The sequence below is a fragment of the Alosa pseudoharengus genome, unplaced genomic scaffold, assembly GCF_046254945.1.
Source record: "Alosa pseudoharengus isolate Yale_2024_CS ecotype anadromous, Long Island Sound unplaced genomic scaffold, YU_APseudo_1.1 YU_APseudo_1.1_scf_17, whole genome shotgun sequence".
NCBI classification, from domain to species: domain Eukaryota; kingdom Metazoa; phylum Chordata; class Actinopteri; order Clupeiformes; family Clupeidae; genus Alosa; species Alosa pseudoharengus.
This window is the reverse complement of record NW_027468640.1, coordinates 27,112,369-27,125,019: the sequence shown is the minus strand read 5'-3', so window position 1 is coordinate 27,125,019 and position 12,651 is coordinate 27,112,369. Positions and strand designations below refer to the sequence as shown.

The 12,651-nt window shown below is 43.6% G+C and overlaps 2 protein-coding genes across 3 annotated transcripts; one reads left to right on the top strand and one right to left on the bottom strand.

Annotated features, from left to right (window-relative positions):
- Nucleotides 1-193: 193 nt before the first annotated feature.
- On the bottom strand, nt 194-5,343 carry LOC143127582 (uncharacterized). Of its 2 annotated transcripts, XM_076289158.1 has the most exons (10): nt 5,173-5,343; nt 3,869-3,932; nt 3,540-3,573; nt 3,331-3,420; nt 2,978-3,223; nt 2,680-2,765; nt 2,368-2,557; nt 1,932-2,057; nt 1,414-1,491; nt 840-915 (listed from the first exon to the last, which is right to left on the bottom strand). In XM_076289158.1, the coding sequence occupies exons 1-9, from the start codon at nt 5,273-5,275 to the stop codon at nt 1,453-1,455; spliced, it is 978 nt and encodes a 325-aa protein (XP_076145273.1). In that variant the 5' UTR covers nt 5,276-5,343; the 3' UTR covers nt 840-915; nt 1,414-1,452. The 2 variants fall into 2 exon arrangements, with proteins under 2 accessions (XP_076145272.1, XP_076145273.1); XM_076289157.1 differs by having other exon boundaries at nt 194-1,491.
- Nucleotides 5,344-6,843: 1,500 nt separating this feature from the next.
- LOC143127579 (eukaryotic translation initiation factor 5A-1) lies at nt 6,844-12,276 on the top strand. The gene is made up of 6 exons (XM_076289155.1): nt 6,844-7,198; nt 8,735-8,909; nt 9,176-9,280; nt 9,552-9,683; nt 10,289-10,361; nt 10,983-12,276. Exons 2-5 carry the CDS (start codon nt 8,742-8,744, stop codon nt 10,349-10,351), a joined length of 468 nt encoding a protein of 155 aa, XP_076145270.1. The 5' UTR covers nt 6,844-7,198; nt 8,735-8,741; the 3' UTR covers nt 10,352-10,361; nt 10,983-12,276.
- Nucleotides 12,277-12,651: the final 375 nt, after the last annotated feature.

The following is a 12,651-nucleotide window of genomic DNA, read 5'->3' as shown; positions in this document are numbered from 1 at the left end:
ATTGGGTCATGGTACAAAATTAAATTGGTAAAATGGTTGGTTTTACAGTACTACTGTACAATAAAGCAGTCAGTGAACCATCAGAGAACACACCAGCTCTACCAACTGTTAATGCAATTCTCATTAAACATCTCTGGTCCTCCATAATATATTAAATATATATAACCTTACTAATAAGACAGCATCCTCGGGGTTGTTGGTTTTGCACAAGTATTTATTATTTACTAGACATTTTAGTAAACTGACAATTGCACATAATCCCCTCCAAAGAAAAGGGCCTAGAAAAATAAGGCATCGGAGGACCGAAAATAAGGAAAGAAAGAAAAAACATAAAACAATCAACCAGCTGGGGTATGATTCCAACAAAGGGACAAGGGCAGAATACATTAGCTTTTCCTAACAGGGGAAAAGGTGACAGCCAACTCAGTGAGCAAATCAGCACCTGAAACACACTCATGTCACTTTTCCACCCCCTTGTTGATGAACTTAAAACAGCAAAAACAGGGCTGGTTGTCTTCTCAAAAGCCTGCATGCCCCCAAATGATTAGATTAAACAAGTTGGTTAAATGCGTGGGGGCGTTATAATTCACGGGTCATCCGAGCAGGGCTCAACTTGGTGCATTCTATTTGTATTACTTCCTTTTCTTTTTGCTTTCTAAATCACACTTTTACACTCCAAACGAGATTGCCCCACTGTGTTCTCCTTCCCAGGGCTCCAGGAGAGGGAGAGGGAGCGATGAGGAGGGGGGGGGGGGGGGGGGGCAACACAAGGTTTGGAGAGAACATGAAGATGTGAGCAGGAGGGGAGCATAGCGTGTGCAGTGACAGATGTAGGTGTAGGTGTGTGGGTGGGTGGGTAGGGGGTTAGGACAGTAAAGGTGAGGTTCAACTCTCTCAGTTCACGCACCATGGAACCTAAGAGACAAGAGGTAAACAGAGATGTACACAGACAGACGAACACACAAAAAGAGGAAATGTTGGGAGAGGAGAAGGTTTTCACATTAGATGTCAATAAGAGCAGGATACCCGAAAGTAATTAAATGAAATCTCCCAACCTGCCACAACAAGGGCCAAATTCCAAAAATCAGGGGAGCTCACTGCGTTTGGACATTCAATTTGGCAAGCAAATTACACACCTGCAATCACAGGTGAGTTAAAACGGACGCTGTGATTTAGTCAAATTGAATCTCACTTGCAACACTCATTTTGAATTTTTGAACCGCTCACGTGTGCCGAGCGATACTCTACTCCCACCATATCACAAGTGGCCAAATCACTCAAAGCTGGCCACAGTATAACTCCTTAATTTGGCGCACGGGCGCTTGCAGCTGCTAAAGAACTGAAAGGGTGCAAAAACAGTGCTCCACCCTTTGGCCCTCAAATAGTTACGCCGTTTGAACACCAGGGCCCCACCTCTTTCTGGGGTCACGTGATGCGGTCCACTCACGAGCGTCACTCCGAGGGTGCAGCAGCAACTGTGGTGGCAGGTGTCTGCGGAGAAGCAACAGTCATGAGTGACCATTATTGCACAGTGTTAGCGGGCTACTAGGTTATTTAGTGGCAAGTCCTTCACATCTAAAACTAGTCCCAATAGTTCGGTAATACTGGACAGTCACAGACATGATTGTGTTTTGAATTTTGTAGGAAACAAGTGCGGGGGAGACAGGGTTAGGTTTTGTAAGCTAGAAAACCTACATCCCAATCCTAGATCAAGCAAAATTATAACATTTTGTTGGGAATGTTATTTTACTTATTGTGTGCCAAAGGAATAGACATACCGTCCTGCTTACAACTTAACACAAATTATTGCCACAACAATTAAATGCAAATAAATGCTCAAGCACACAAAACTATGTGAAGATGTGACCAAAAGTGTAATAGTCGAGCTTCACTGGTCTCATGGAGGCCAAGTAAGACAGATGCCACCTCACCTCCCCTGATTTGGGGGATGATTTGGGGGAGGTCTTTGACGAGGTTTTGGGGGAAGTCTTGGCCTCAGGTGCCTTGGATGCTGGAACAGGCGACCCTGGCTCTTCCTTGGGCTTATCAGAGTCATCCTGCATGGAGGCAAAACAGTCAAAGGTTCACCATTTTCCATAATGAGCCAATATAGTTTACCTTTATGTGTACAACATGAGTTTGTAAGTGAATATTGCAATTTTGCCAAAGTAATCTCACGGGGGGTGGGGGTTTGGATTACAACTCAGTGATACGGTGTCCATACTGACTGAGAATCACACTATGAACACATCTAGACCACATTTCAGCAGAGGAGACTGGCATTCTTAGCGCTTCCTATTCTAATATTCAATTAAAAATAAAAAATAAAATACATAAATAAATCCACAGCAAATTTTCAGAGCCTACTTTGGAAGTGGTGGATTCTGAATTCCTTTGTCTGCGGCGGCTGAACTGTTTGCGGGGTCTCTGGCTTTGACCCGGTCCTTGCTCCCCATCGGCTTGAGGCTCTTTTGGGGTCTCCTTTGGGGCCTCCGATTGGCCGTCTGCTGGGGCCTGGGCCTGCTGCTCACCCTGGGGTGGGCGAGGCCGGAATGGTCTAGAGAGGAAAGGTTAAGAATCATGAATTAAGCCAATGCATGTTTGTTTGTGCGCACGCACGCACGCACGCACGCACGCACGCACGCACGCACGCACGCACGCACGCACGCACGCACAAACCTGCGGTATGGTGGCCTGAACCGTCGAGGTCGCGGCCTCGGCTCTCCACCCTCCACTGTCCCATTCTTCTGCTCCACTCCATCTCCCTGCCAGAGAAATCACCACTTCAGAACAGGACGAGGCACACCACAACAGCATCATTTCAATACACAGTTTCACAATGGCTCAATTTTTGGAGTCTATTTTAGGTTGCAAATACCTACCAAAAAAAAACAAAAAAGACATTATAGATAAAATTACATACAGGAAAATATTTTAACATTTAAATCTTTCCTCAAAATTTTTTTTAATTCCTCACTTCTGCCGTCTGGCTGACCGTACGCCTGCGAGGTCGCCTGCGTCGAGGGACACCCTGAGGTGCCCCGTTGTCAGTGGTCCCCTCACCCTCGGACGCGGGACCGGCGGAGCTCTCTCCAGACTTGTCTCCGCCGGGGCGTGTTCCGCGGGGGTAGAAGCGCCTACGGAAGCGGCGTTTGTTTGGGGCGTAGCGACTGCCTTTGACTGGTACTCCCCCAGGGCCAGTCACGTTAGCCGCCTCGGAGCCCTGGGTTAAAGTACAGGAGCACAAATGTTACAGCTGAAGAGGGAACTCTTAAAAGTTTGTGCTAGACAGATGAGCCTGAAGAGACAAAATGTAGGGGAGGACATTACTTTGGCTGCCTCAACAACGTCAAACTCCACAATCTCGCCGTCTCCCACACTACGTAGGAATTTCCTTGGGTTGTTTTTCTTGATCGCCGTCTGAAATAAGGGACATGTTCACACATTTTAATGATTCATGCCATGACCACTGACAAAAAACAAACAAAACAACAATACAATCAAATGTACAAAAATGGCCCCAATTCTGTTAGTTTTACCTGATGGACAAATACATCTTCTTTGGTGTCATTTCTGAAAAAGGAGGACATTCAAAGCCATGTGTAACTGGTTTTGCAAGGAAAAAGCAAAGGGGCACGCAAGTATCTGAGAGTATGCCTGAGCAAGCAGCTGAACAAAATTGACATTTAGCCATTAGATGATTTCAGGAAATGCTACAAATCTGTTGCTCAACTGTCACACTTTTCGCCAACCGGGTTAAGTGCACAGAGGTTCTAACAAAGTACATAGAGAGAGTGTTAAAGGTAGTGGCAGAACAGACAGTAGAAGAACAATTTGGACAACCTCGCACTTGCAGTCCTCACTTTACCTGTTGATGAAGCCATATCCATTGCGTACGTTGAACCACTTAACTGTGCCTTGCACGAGTGTGGCTGAAAGACAGAAGGAAAAGACAAGCTCGTATAAGGTTCATCAAATGAGCAACGGTCTGTAGCTTATCAATATCAATGCGACTTTTATTGAATGCATTACAACGACACGGAGTTATTTGAACAACGACAGGCCCATACGTAAATAATTAACCATAAACTTTGAGACTGCCCCTCTAACCTAGGTCATGTAGGACACATTTGTACACCAGCGTTGTTGGATTAAAATGCCTAAACTAGGTAGTGTAGAAATGGTCATTGGTCAACGTAACATTTGACCACATAAACATAGCAAGAAAGATTCTTTACTCCTAATAAACAAAACAAATAAAACACAAACAAAAACAAAACAAACAAAAAAATACAAAACGATTTCTTAACACCAAGTCATATGAGAAGGGATATTTTGCATCAGGTCAAATGAATGTCACATTTCGATTAAGTTAAAGGACTTTGATTATTGCGCTACGTCCTGATTAAATAACCTTCACCTGTAGGCCTCTTCAAAGCCCTCCCACTTCGAGCACATGATAAGCAAACAGGAAACTGATGCTATATGTAGGACATACTAAACATGTGGACCTATTGCTTTTAATACACGATTACTTCCAATACCACGAAATGTGTAATTTCAGTAAGGCAACCAAATAAGCCTACATGTGGCTCGTGTGCACACGGTTAAGTGTCACATTTAACATTTCCTGAACATCAGTCAGATATGAACATAAATACTAAGTAATGCCCCATACAAAGAAACATGTTGAACCGCCACAGTCCTGCTTCAAAAAGCCCATGTTCGATATCTGATTAGCCCCAACTGATTAGCCGAAGTGGAAATGAAACCGAACTCCTAATTCGTCCTCTGCTGTTGCACTTCAAATCGAGCATGGAAGAAGTGAAATTACGGTTTTGACAATTGTCCTCCTAAGCGGTTCTTTAAACAAAGTATTTACTCACTAAAATGTCAACGCTAACTCCTACATGCAATCCGATAGCCATTTTGAATTTACAAAATAAGCCACGGATTGAGGAATAATGCTTTTATGAACTATAAGACAATTTAATCTAAATATTTACTGAGTCATAGGCCTACTCTAGGCCACTCTTGTGCTGTCCCGGTTCCAATTTTATCCAAGTCATCCTTCAGAACATACATGAATGGCTACATTACCCACGTAATCTTTCACACTTTTCAATAGTCTTAATATCAATCACAGCTTAAGTCTGTAGGCTATTTCCCTACCTATCACTTTTCTCTCAGGTTGTGGCTCTTCCTCCACCTCCACCTCCACCGCCACCGCCACCGGTGCCGGCGGTAGGGCGCCTTGCGCTTCTACGTCGGTCATTTTCTCTAAGGGTTTGACTCTTTCAAGATGCCTCCCCCTGCCTACAACTCTTCCAACTTCACCCTGGCCGGCCGCCACCTCCAACTTTTTATCTCAATTCACCCACGGGAATGACTACACCAGCCTCATTCTCATTGGCTTCGGAGTGACCAATCCGATAGTCTCATTGGTTCAACAGGTGCATGCCAGTCTCGCGCGAAAAATGAGTGGAAGCGGTACGGAATAACAGCGATCAACTTGTTTCCATTGAAGATAGCCTACTGTCTGCGACTCAGCTTCACTTTCTCGAAAGTTTGTTGATATTTTTGCACAACAGCCAATCAAATTACACCGCTACCTTCGGTGCTGCTGAAGCACCATGTTGATTGGCTGCATTGTTCATGGCTCGGCCCGTGCCATTATCTTTTTTATTTAAAGATAATTAGCTCCTGAAGGTTTGTGTATCCTATGTAAGGAGAAAGTGAGTGTATCTGACAAAAGTGTATAGGATCAGAATAGCGAAATGTAGGCTACTTTTAAAGCAGTTTTATAGAAGGCAATGACTGGACGCTTGTAATGTTCATTGGAAACCATAGATCTCATTAATGTAATTAAAATGATTGAACTGGATATTTTTATTGAATTTAAATACAGCTACAAAAAGTCCAACATCTTTAACGAAGTCTACGTTAAGGAGCCAACGTTTTTGTCTCATGCACTTCGTATGACCGCACCTAGTCACTCAGTTGGCGATATTTCGGCTCGTGCAGCCATCAGTGATAAATTAGACGCACACCGCTGGTCCGTGGCCAAATCAGTCAGCACCAACAACCTCACCATGTACTGGACCCTGCACAGTGGGGTGAAGAAGGCCATCCCCTATGTCTCGGCCCCCCGATATGCCTCCCAGCCTCGCCCTAGCCCTCCACTCATAGGTCACCGGATTCAAGTTTCATGCGTCTAAATTTAACAGACCGTCCCACAAACTCAGTTCTTCGGGGCCAACCACCAGGCCACACCATGCCCATATTCATAATGTAACCTAGAATAAAGAAGAATGAACAAAATGTATGTCTTTACATCCTTTTATAAACAAATCTATTTAGACTTTTTTTGACATATAGGCAACATGCCGCAGCACAATTATTTATTTCCATTCAATATCACAGTGAGAATTCTGACCTAATATCCTTGCGTAATTTACGCGGAGGTTAAGAGAATTCGGCTCAACCACGTGCGTAAAAAGACGTGAGTATGCCTGATTGACTGAGAGGTTCTTCGGTCAAGCAATCAAGTAGACCTATGGCTTGAAATGGGATTGGTCTGAGAAACCTAAACCAAATAGGCCTATACATTCGTATTAGTTTTACGTCTCGACCAGCAATCGCTTTTAGACATAGCACAATTGTTATGAAATCATTCTGTCTAGCATGAGGCACTGAAGCTTGGCGCGCTCCCGATGGTCGGAGCTGCGCCCTACGCGCGCCAGTAGTCTCCATTGAATAGTTGAGAGTGAATGCGCTTGCGCAGTGAGGAGAAAACGGTCGAGGCTCATGTCATGGGCATTTGGATGACTGGGTGCGGGTGTGAGTGAGTGAGTGAGTAAGTAAAGTGAGAGAGCGTGAGCGAGGTTTTCTTTGCTAGTTTCGGCTTTGCACTGTAGGCTGTAGTGGCTGTGCCTGCGCGTGTATCCTCTTCAGTGGCTTGAAGGTGCATTCAAAGGGGGGGAACGACGGGGTAAACGTACCGAGTGGAATGAAAGAAGCGTAGAGCGAGCTGAATTTAGAGAACGGCCACGACAGAGGCACCGCGGCAGCAGACAGCAGACAGACACCAAGTGGACTGAGGGAGAGAGACGCACACATAAAGAAGAAATCGGAGGGGCCAGTTGACAGTTGTCGGGTAGCGCTTTTAGAGTCTACAGAAGGAAAGACCGTGGACAGGGTAAGTGACTCATAAGACCTCTGAAATACCGGGCGTGATCACGCGTAAGGATAGCCCCCTTCTGCCCCATGCTAGCACTAATCTATCATTTTATGTAGTCACACTGGACGCACTATTGCAAAACTTAGTCGATATAAATAAACCAATTTCAGTAGGATGTAAATTGGGTTTCTAGTCTGGCCATGCCATAGCCTCTGACTTCTTTTTCGGCGTGGTCAGGGAACTCGATTCTCAGGCCACTTATATTCGATTACCTTTTATCGTATCTTATATCAGAAAGTCATATGCATAAGATAGTTTACGTTGTAAGAAGATCAAACATAATTTATTAAAAGATAAATTAACTTAAGATGTAACTCATGGCACCAGGGTCTAGGCACGCAGTGGGCTGCCTTGCGCACCGGGGTAGTGCATTACAGGCGACACCGTGACGACTTCGCCCCTGAATTGTCAAATTAATAGACACAGACTATTTCTAAACTTAATTAACGCCATCTGACGTATATGCGCCATGCTTTCACGTTGACAAAACTACATCTGTCGCACCTGCATAGTAATGGTAGCTCCCATGTCAGTGGGCCTCAGCGCTTGTGGAGTGCGCATGTTATCAGTGCTGCCGTCACTGGCGGCCTGTATGCACGCAGCAGGCCGTATGTGCTAACCGGGGGCTTGGTGTGGCCGAACGGATTTGTGCAGAAATTAAACGTTTTGTTCGCCTATTAAAAAACAGTAATTAGCTAATAATTGCAACCGCAATAATTTGCAACTGTGCTCTGTAACAACTGATGTTCGTGTTTATGTGCAAGCCTGTTCCAATGGCGGCGTGTGTTTGCGTGTCAAGTACGGCGGATTAGCCGCTCTTGGTGTGAATCGGAGTCTGTCGCTCTTGATGTGTTTTTTTACTAGTTATCTTAGAACGCATATAACGTGATCTAGGTCTTTTGCGGTTCTTCATTTGCGACGATCATTTGTTCTGTGAAATACGTGCAAGACTTGTTTTATGTCTAAATTCATGGGACGATCAGTTTATTTGTTCCGATCTATTTTAAACTCAAGTCATAGTTCCCCATGCGCGTGTGGAGCCAGCAGCATGACTCGACGTTTGGCCACTATACACAGACCTTTAAACCCACGGAGACCAAATGTTATTATTTTGAATATCATTGAGATCTGTATTCTGCATCTTTGTTGCTTCAGTATCGTCCGAAGTTGCGTTTTAAGGTGCATTACAGATATTTGACGCTGGCAACGTGTCTAGTCCTGTTAACAGGGGCCATATATCTGTTGCCTTATTTAGCACTAGTGGACGTCAGAAGACCAGCAGACTGCTTAGAATGAATGAAGTCCCATGGAGCTGTCTCTAATAATAATACAAAACAGCATCTAACATCATCACCTACTGCCTGACTGATACAGAATGCCCCTACATTAACACTAAAATAAAGTTCAAGTGACACGTTCTACCCTGATTCCTTGCTTATGCTGCTTGTAAGAGATTTGATAACACTTTGCCCCCTCTTGTCCCCCATGTTACAGAATCAACATGGCAGATGCTGATTTGGATTTTACAACAGGCGATGCTGGGGCCTCTGCCACCTTCCCCATGCAATGTTCGGCCCTACGCAAAAATGGCTTTGTGGTGCTGAAGGGGAGACCCTGCAAAATTGTGGAGATGTCCACCTCCAAGACAGGCAAACATGGCCACGCCAAGGTACCCCCCTCCCCCATAGTGTGATTGTGTAATGGTTGTTTATTTGGTGTTGTGCGGCTGGATAAGAATGGCAGAAGTGTCTGGAACGTAAACAGTGAGCCATGCATGTGCGTGAATGGGTCTCGCGGAACCACATTCATGTCAATACAATGCAACACAAAGGGTGGAAACAATGAGAAGAAAGGCTGAGATGGGCAGAAACATCCATTGGGCCTGAACTACTGGTGTGAGTGGGTCACGTGATTGTTGTCGATTTATGTCCACAGGTCCACATGGTGGGTATCGACATCTTCAGTGGGAAGAAGTATGAAGATATCTGTCCTTCCACGCACAACATGGACGTCCCAAACATCAAGCGAATGGACTACCAGGTTTGCAGCATCGCAGCCATACCGTTTTACACTTTAGACCACTAGATTCATTATGGCCAGTATCCCCTGATCAGCACATTTCTATGTGTTCCAAGTGCATGTTTAATACAATTTCTGAAAAATCGTAACTAGTAAAATAGTTTGAGATAAGCTCCTTTTTTCTTTCTATCAACTAATAGAAACAAAACTGAGAGAAATGAGGGTAGACCACTCACTTTGGTACCTGTTTTCTCCTCTCCCCCCTCTTCTGCCCCTTGAATGCCCGTACCAGTTGATTGGCATCCAGGATGGGTACCTGTCTCTGCTCCAGGACAGCGGAGATGTGCGGGAAGACCTGAAGATGCCAGAGGGAGACCTGGGAAAGGAGATTGAGAACAAGTTTGATGCTGGAGAGGAAATTCTGGTTAGGCTTTTAAAAAACATGTGTTTTTGTTTTGTATTGTGGTATTAAGTTGCTATCAATTCAATCAGACTAAAATATTCACACATTTCTGAACCCAAGACAACATGCGATACAGTGTGATATTAGATGTTCGGAACGTGCACTACCACTGTCAGAGACTCCATTCTCCACATTTTAAGCATCAACATGAGTTTGGAGACGATCTTTTTAAAGTAAAAGAACTACACTGTGTTGCTTTAAAGCTGTTACTTCTGGAGGATGGGAGAGCCTTGACTTTGCCAAATATACTATAGATTGTGTTGTGTCGTATGTATGTCAAAGAAATAAAAAACTAAAACAAATAGAAACTAATGAGCAAAGCTTGCCATATGCCTAATATAGCCTATAGTTTGAGCTTGGGTGACCTATTATGGTTGTAATAGCAAGTTGCAACAAATCTTCTTTAAAATATTTTTTTTTTTTAAATGGTACTGAATGTTTGTGCTTACCCACTTCATGTCAAAAAAGTTCTATTTGAAGTAGCATATTTTCGAGAATCCACTGAATCCAATTAACCCTCTGGAAAAGTGCAGAGATGTGAAGATGTGTGTTTGTGTGTCTTTTAGATCACAGTCCTGTCTGCCATGAATGAGGAGTCTGCAGTGGCCATCAAAGCCATGGCCAAATAACCAGCTACAGGTAATGGCAAATACTTTGTTTATCAGACACCAGTATGAATGCTCGCATCTGTCCAACAGTTTTCAGTCTGTGAAGTGTGTGTGTGTGTGTTGTGTGTGTACCTGTGTGTGGAGTTGGCCATGGGATCGGTGAGAATTAGAGAAGCTGTTGTTAGTTGCTATTGTTTCTGTATGTGTGTAATACTTTTGAAATGTTCTATTTCATTTTAATCATGTTTACTACAAGGGAATTCAGAATGCAACACATAACACTTATATTGTAGTTTATATGTATTTTTATAAACTTTGTTGTGCCTTTTTGTATCCATTCTGTGAGAAGCAGCTGTTATCTGATGTTAATGGTGTTTACTGGCTATTCGTGTTCAGTATAAACCAGTAGCATTGGAATAGCATGAGGTAACATGCTCTACTCCAGGTATTGTAATAGTGCCAGGGATCACTGCTAACTAGTCATGTAATTCACTTATCTTCTATATTTCGGCTCATCTTCTATCATCTGTTTTCTTCTCTCTTTCTGTTTCATGCTTTATATCCCTCCATTTTTCTTCTCTACTCCTTTTTTCATCCTGCACCCCACCCCTCCACCTGCCTCCTCCTCCGCGTGTTCTGCCCGACGCCTCAGGGCCTTGACGAGATGCACTGGACCCGGAAAAAACAGAGAGAAAAAGACCTCAGCAATGCTCCCACTTTTTACTTCTTTCTTTCTTTCTTTTTTTCTCTTTCTTTCTTGCCTCCTTCCTCTTTTTCTTTTGTTCTTTGCAGCCTCTTTCCCTTTCACGTTCTATGATAGCCCTTTGTTTAAAAAAAAACATAATTGGAAACTGCTAAATAATATATAAAAATATTCACAAGATAGTTACTTATAGAACCCAGTGAATGTTAGAAAATGGCAAAACACACACATGTACATCTTCATGGAGAACGAAGAGAGTTGTGTGTGTGTGTGTGGGGGGGGGGGGGATGTTTCTCTGTTCTGTACAGTCCAACCTGCTGTGTAGATGCTATCTTGGCAAACACGGGAGAAGTCAAGGTACAGGCTGGCGGGGTAGGCGACATGGGTAACCACGGAATGTTTTTTTTTTTTTTTTTAGTAAAGGCAACAAAGAATCACAAGTATGTATTCTATAAACACTTCATTCTGTTCTGGTTCATCTTCATCTTTTTGTCTGGTTTGATAATTTCTTGTTCCTCTTGGAGATGTACATACCACGACTGTTTGACTCCGCCACCATGACTACAAGCCTTCTTAGGGTTGTTTTGTCTGATGTTAAGGTATACGCAAACGCAACTGTTCACATGACGGGTGAGGGTAGAAAAAGGTTGAGTAGTCTTTAACCTGCATGGGGAGACCATGAACTCGAAGACGACATCTCCCCTTTTTGACCGGGCACAAAGTCCTCAAGTGCAGTGCAGATATCTTCTGCTGTCCTTGATACACCAGAGACCCTTAGACAGGCGCTGCCGACCTGACACAGCAGGCTCACACCAAGATAGCATAGCACCATGTGCCACTGACTTAAGAGACATGCCACGGCCCTTCTGTTTTAGCTGAAAGCCAAAAGAAAACATAGATGTTACATTATGAATAAACACATGAAATACAATTGGTATTTAAATAGATATATGTACTACATGTTATATTCCCCCATATTGTCACACATTATTTATTTAGTTCATTTACTACCTTCAGAGACTGTCTAAAGGTAAACTAACACGCCACATGGCAAAGATGAGCTGTTGGTGTTGAAGGAAAAAAAGAACAGATGTTTGATTTCAAAAATTGATTTTTATTTGTTGTAGTGTAAAAGGTCACAGCGTGTTTGACATTGGGAACTACAACATATTTTTGGTTTAACGTCTTGAGATATTTTTCTGTTCTGCTGTTGTAACAACTGAAATAAAAAATAAAATGTTGAACAAGACTTAATGCTTCAGCAAAACACGGCACACAGAGACAAGCAAATGTGTCACTCACACAGAGCAACATCGCGGTCAAGCTGGCGAGGGCAGAATTGATGGTCAGTGACTTTCTCATGTTAATAGCTGCAAGCGATAAAGCTTTGAATAGGTCCCAGAACAATACTTTTCATTTCTCCAGGGTTCACAAGGCAGTGCATGCATGGCTGGTAGATCGGCACATTCTGAGTTAAACTACTAAAATTCTTCTTTACCTAGGGCTTAAAAGTTCTCAGGCACTGTGCCTGAATTCAGGTGTGGGCCAGGCTCTCTATGCATTGCATGCCTCAACAGCTTACTGACATAGCTATGCCACCAGAGATGAAACCAGACAC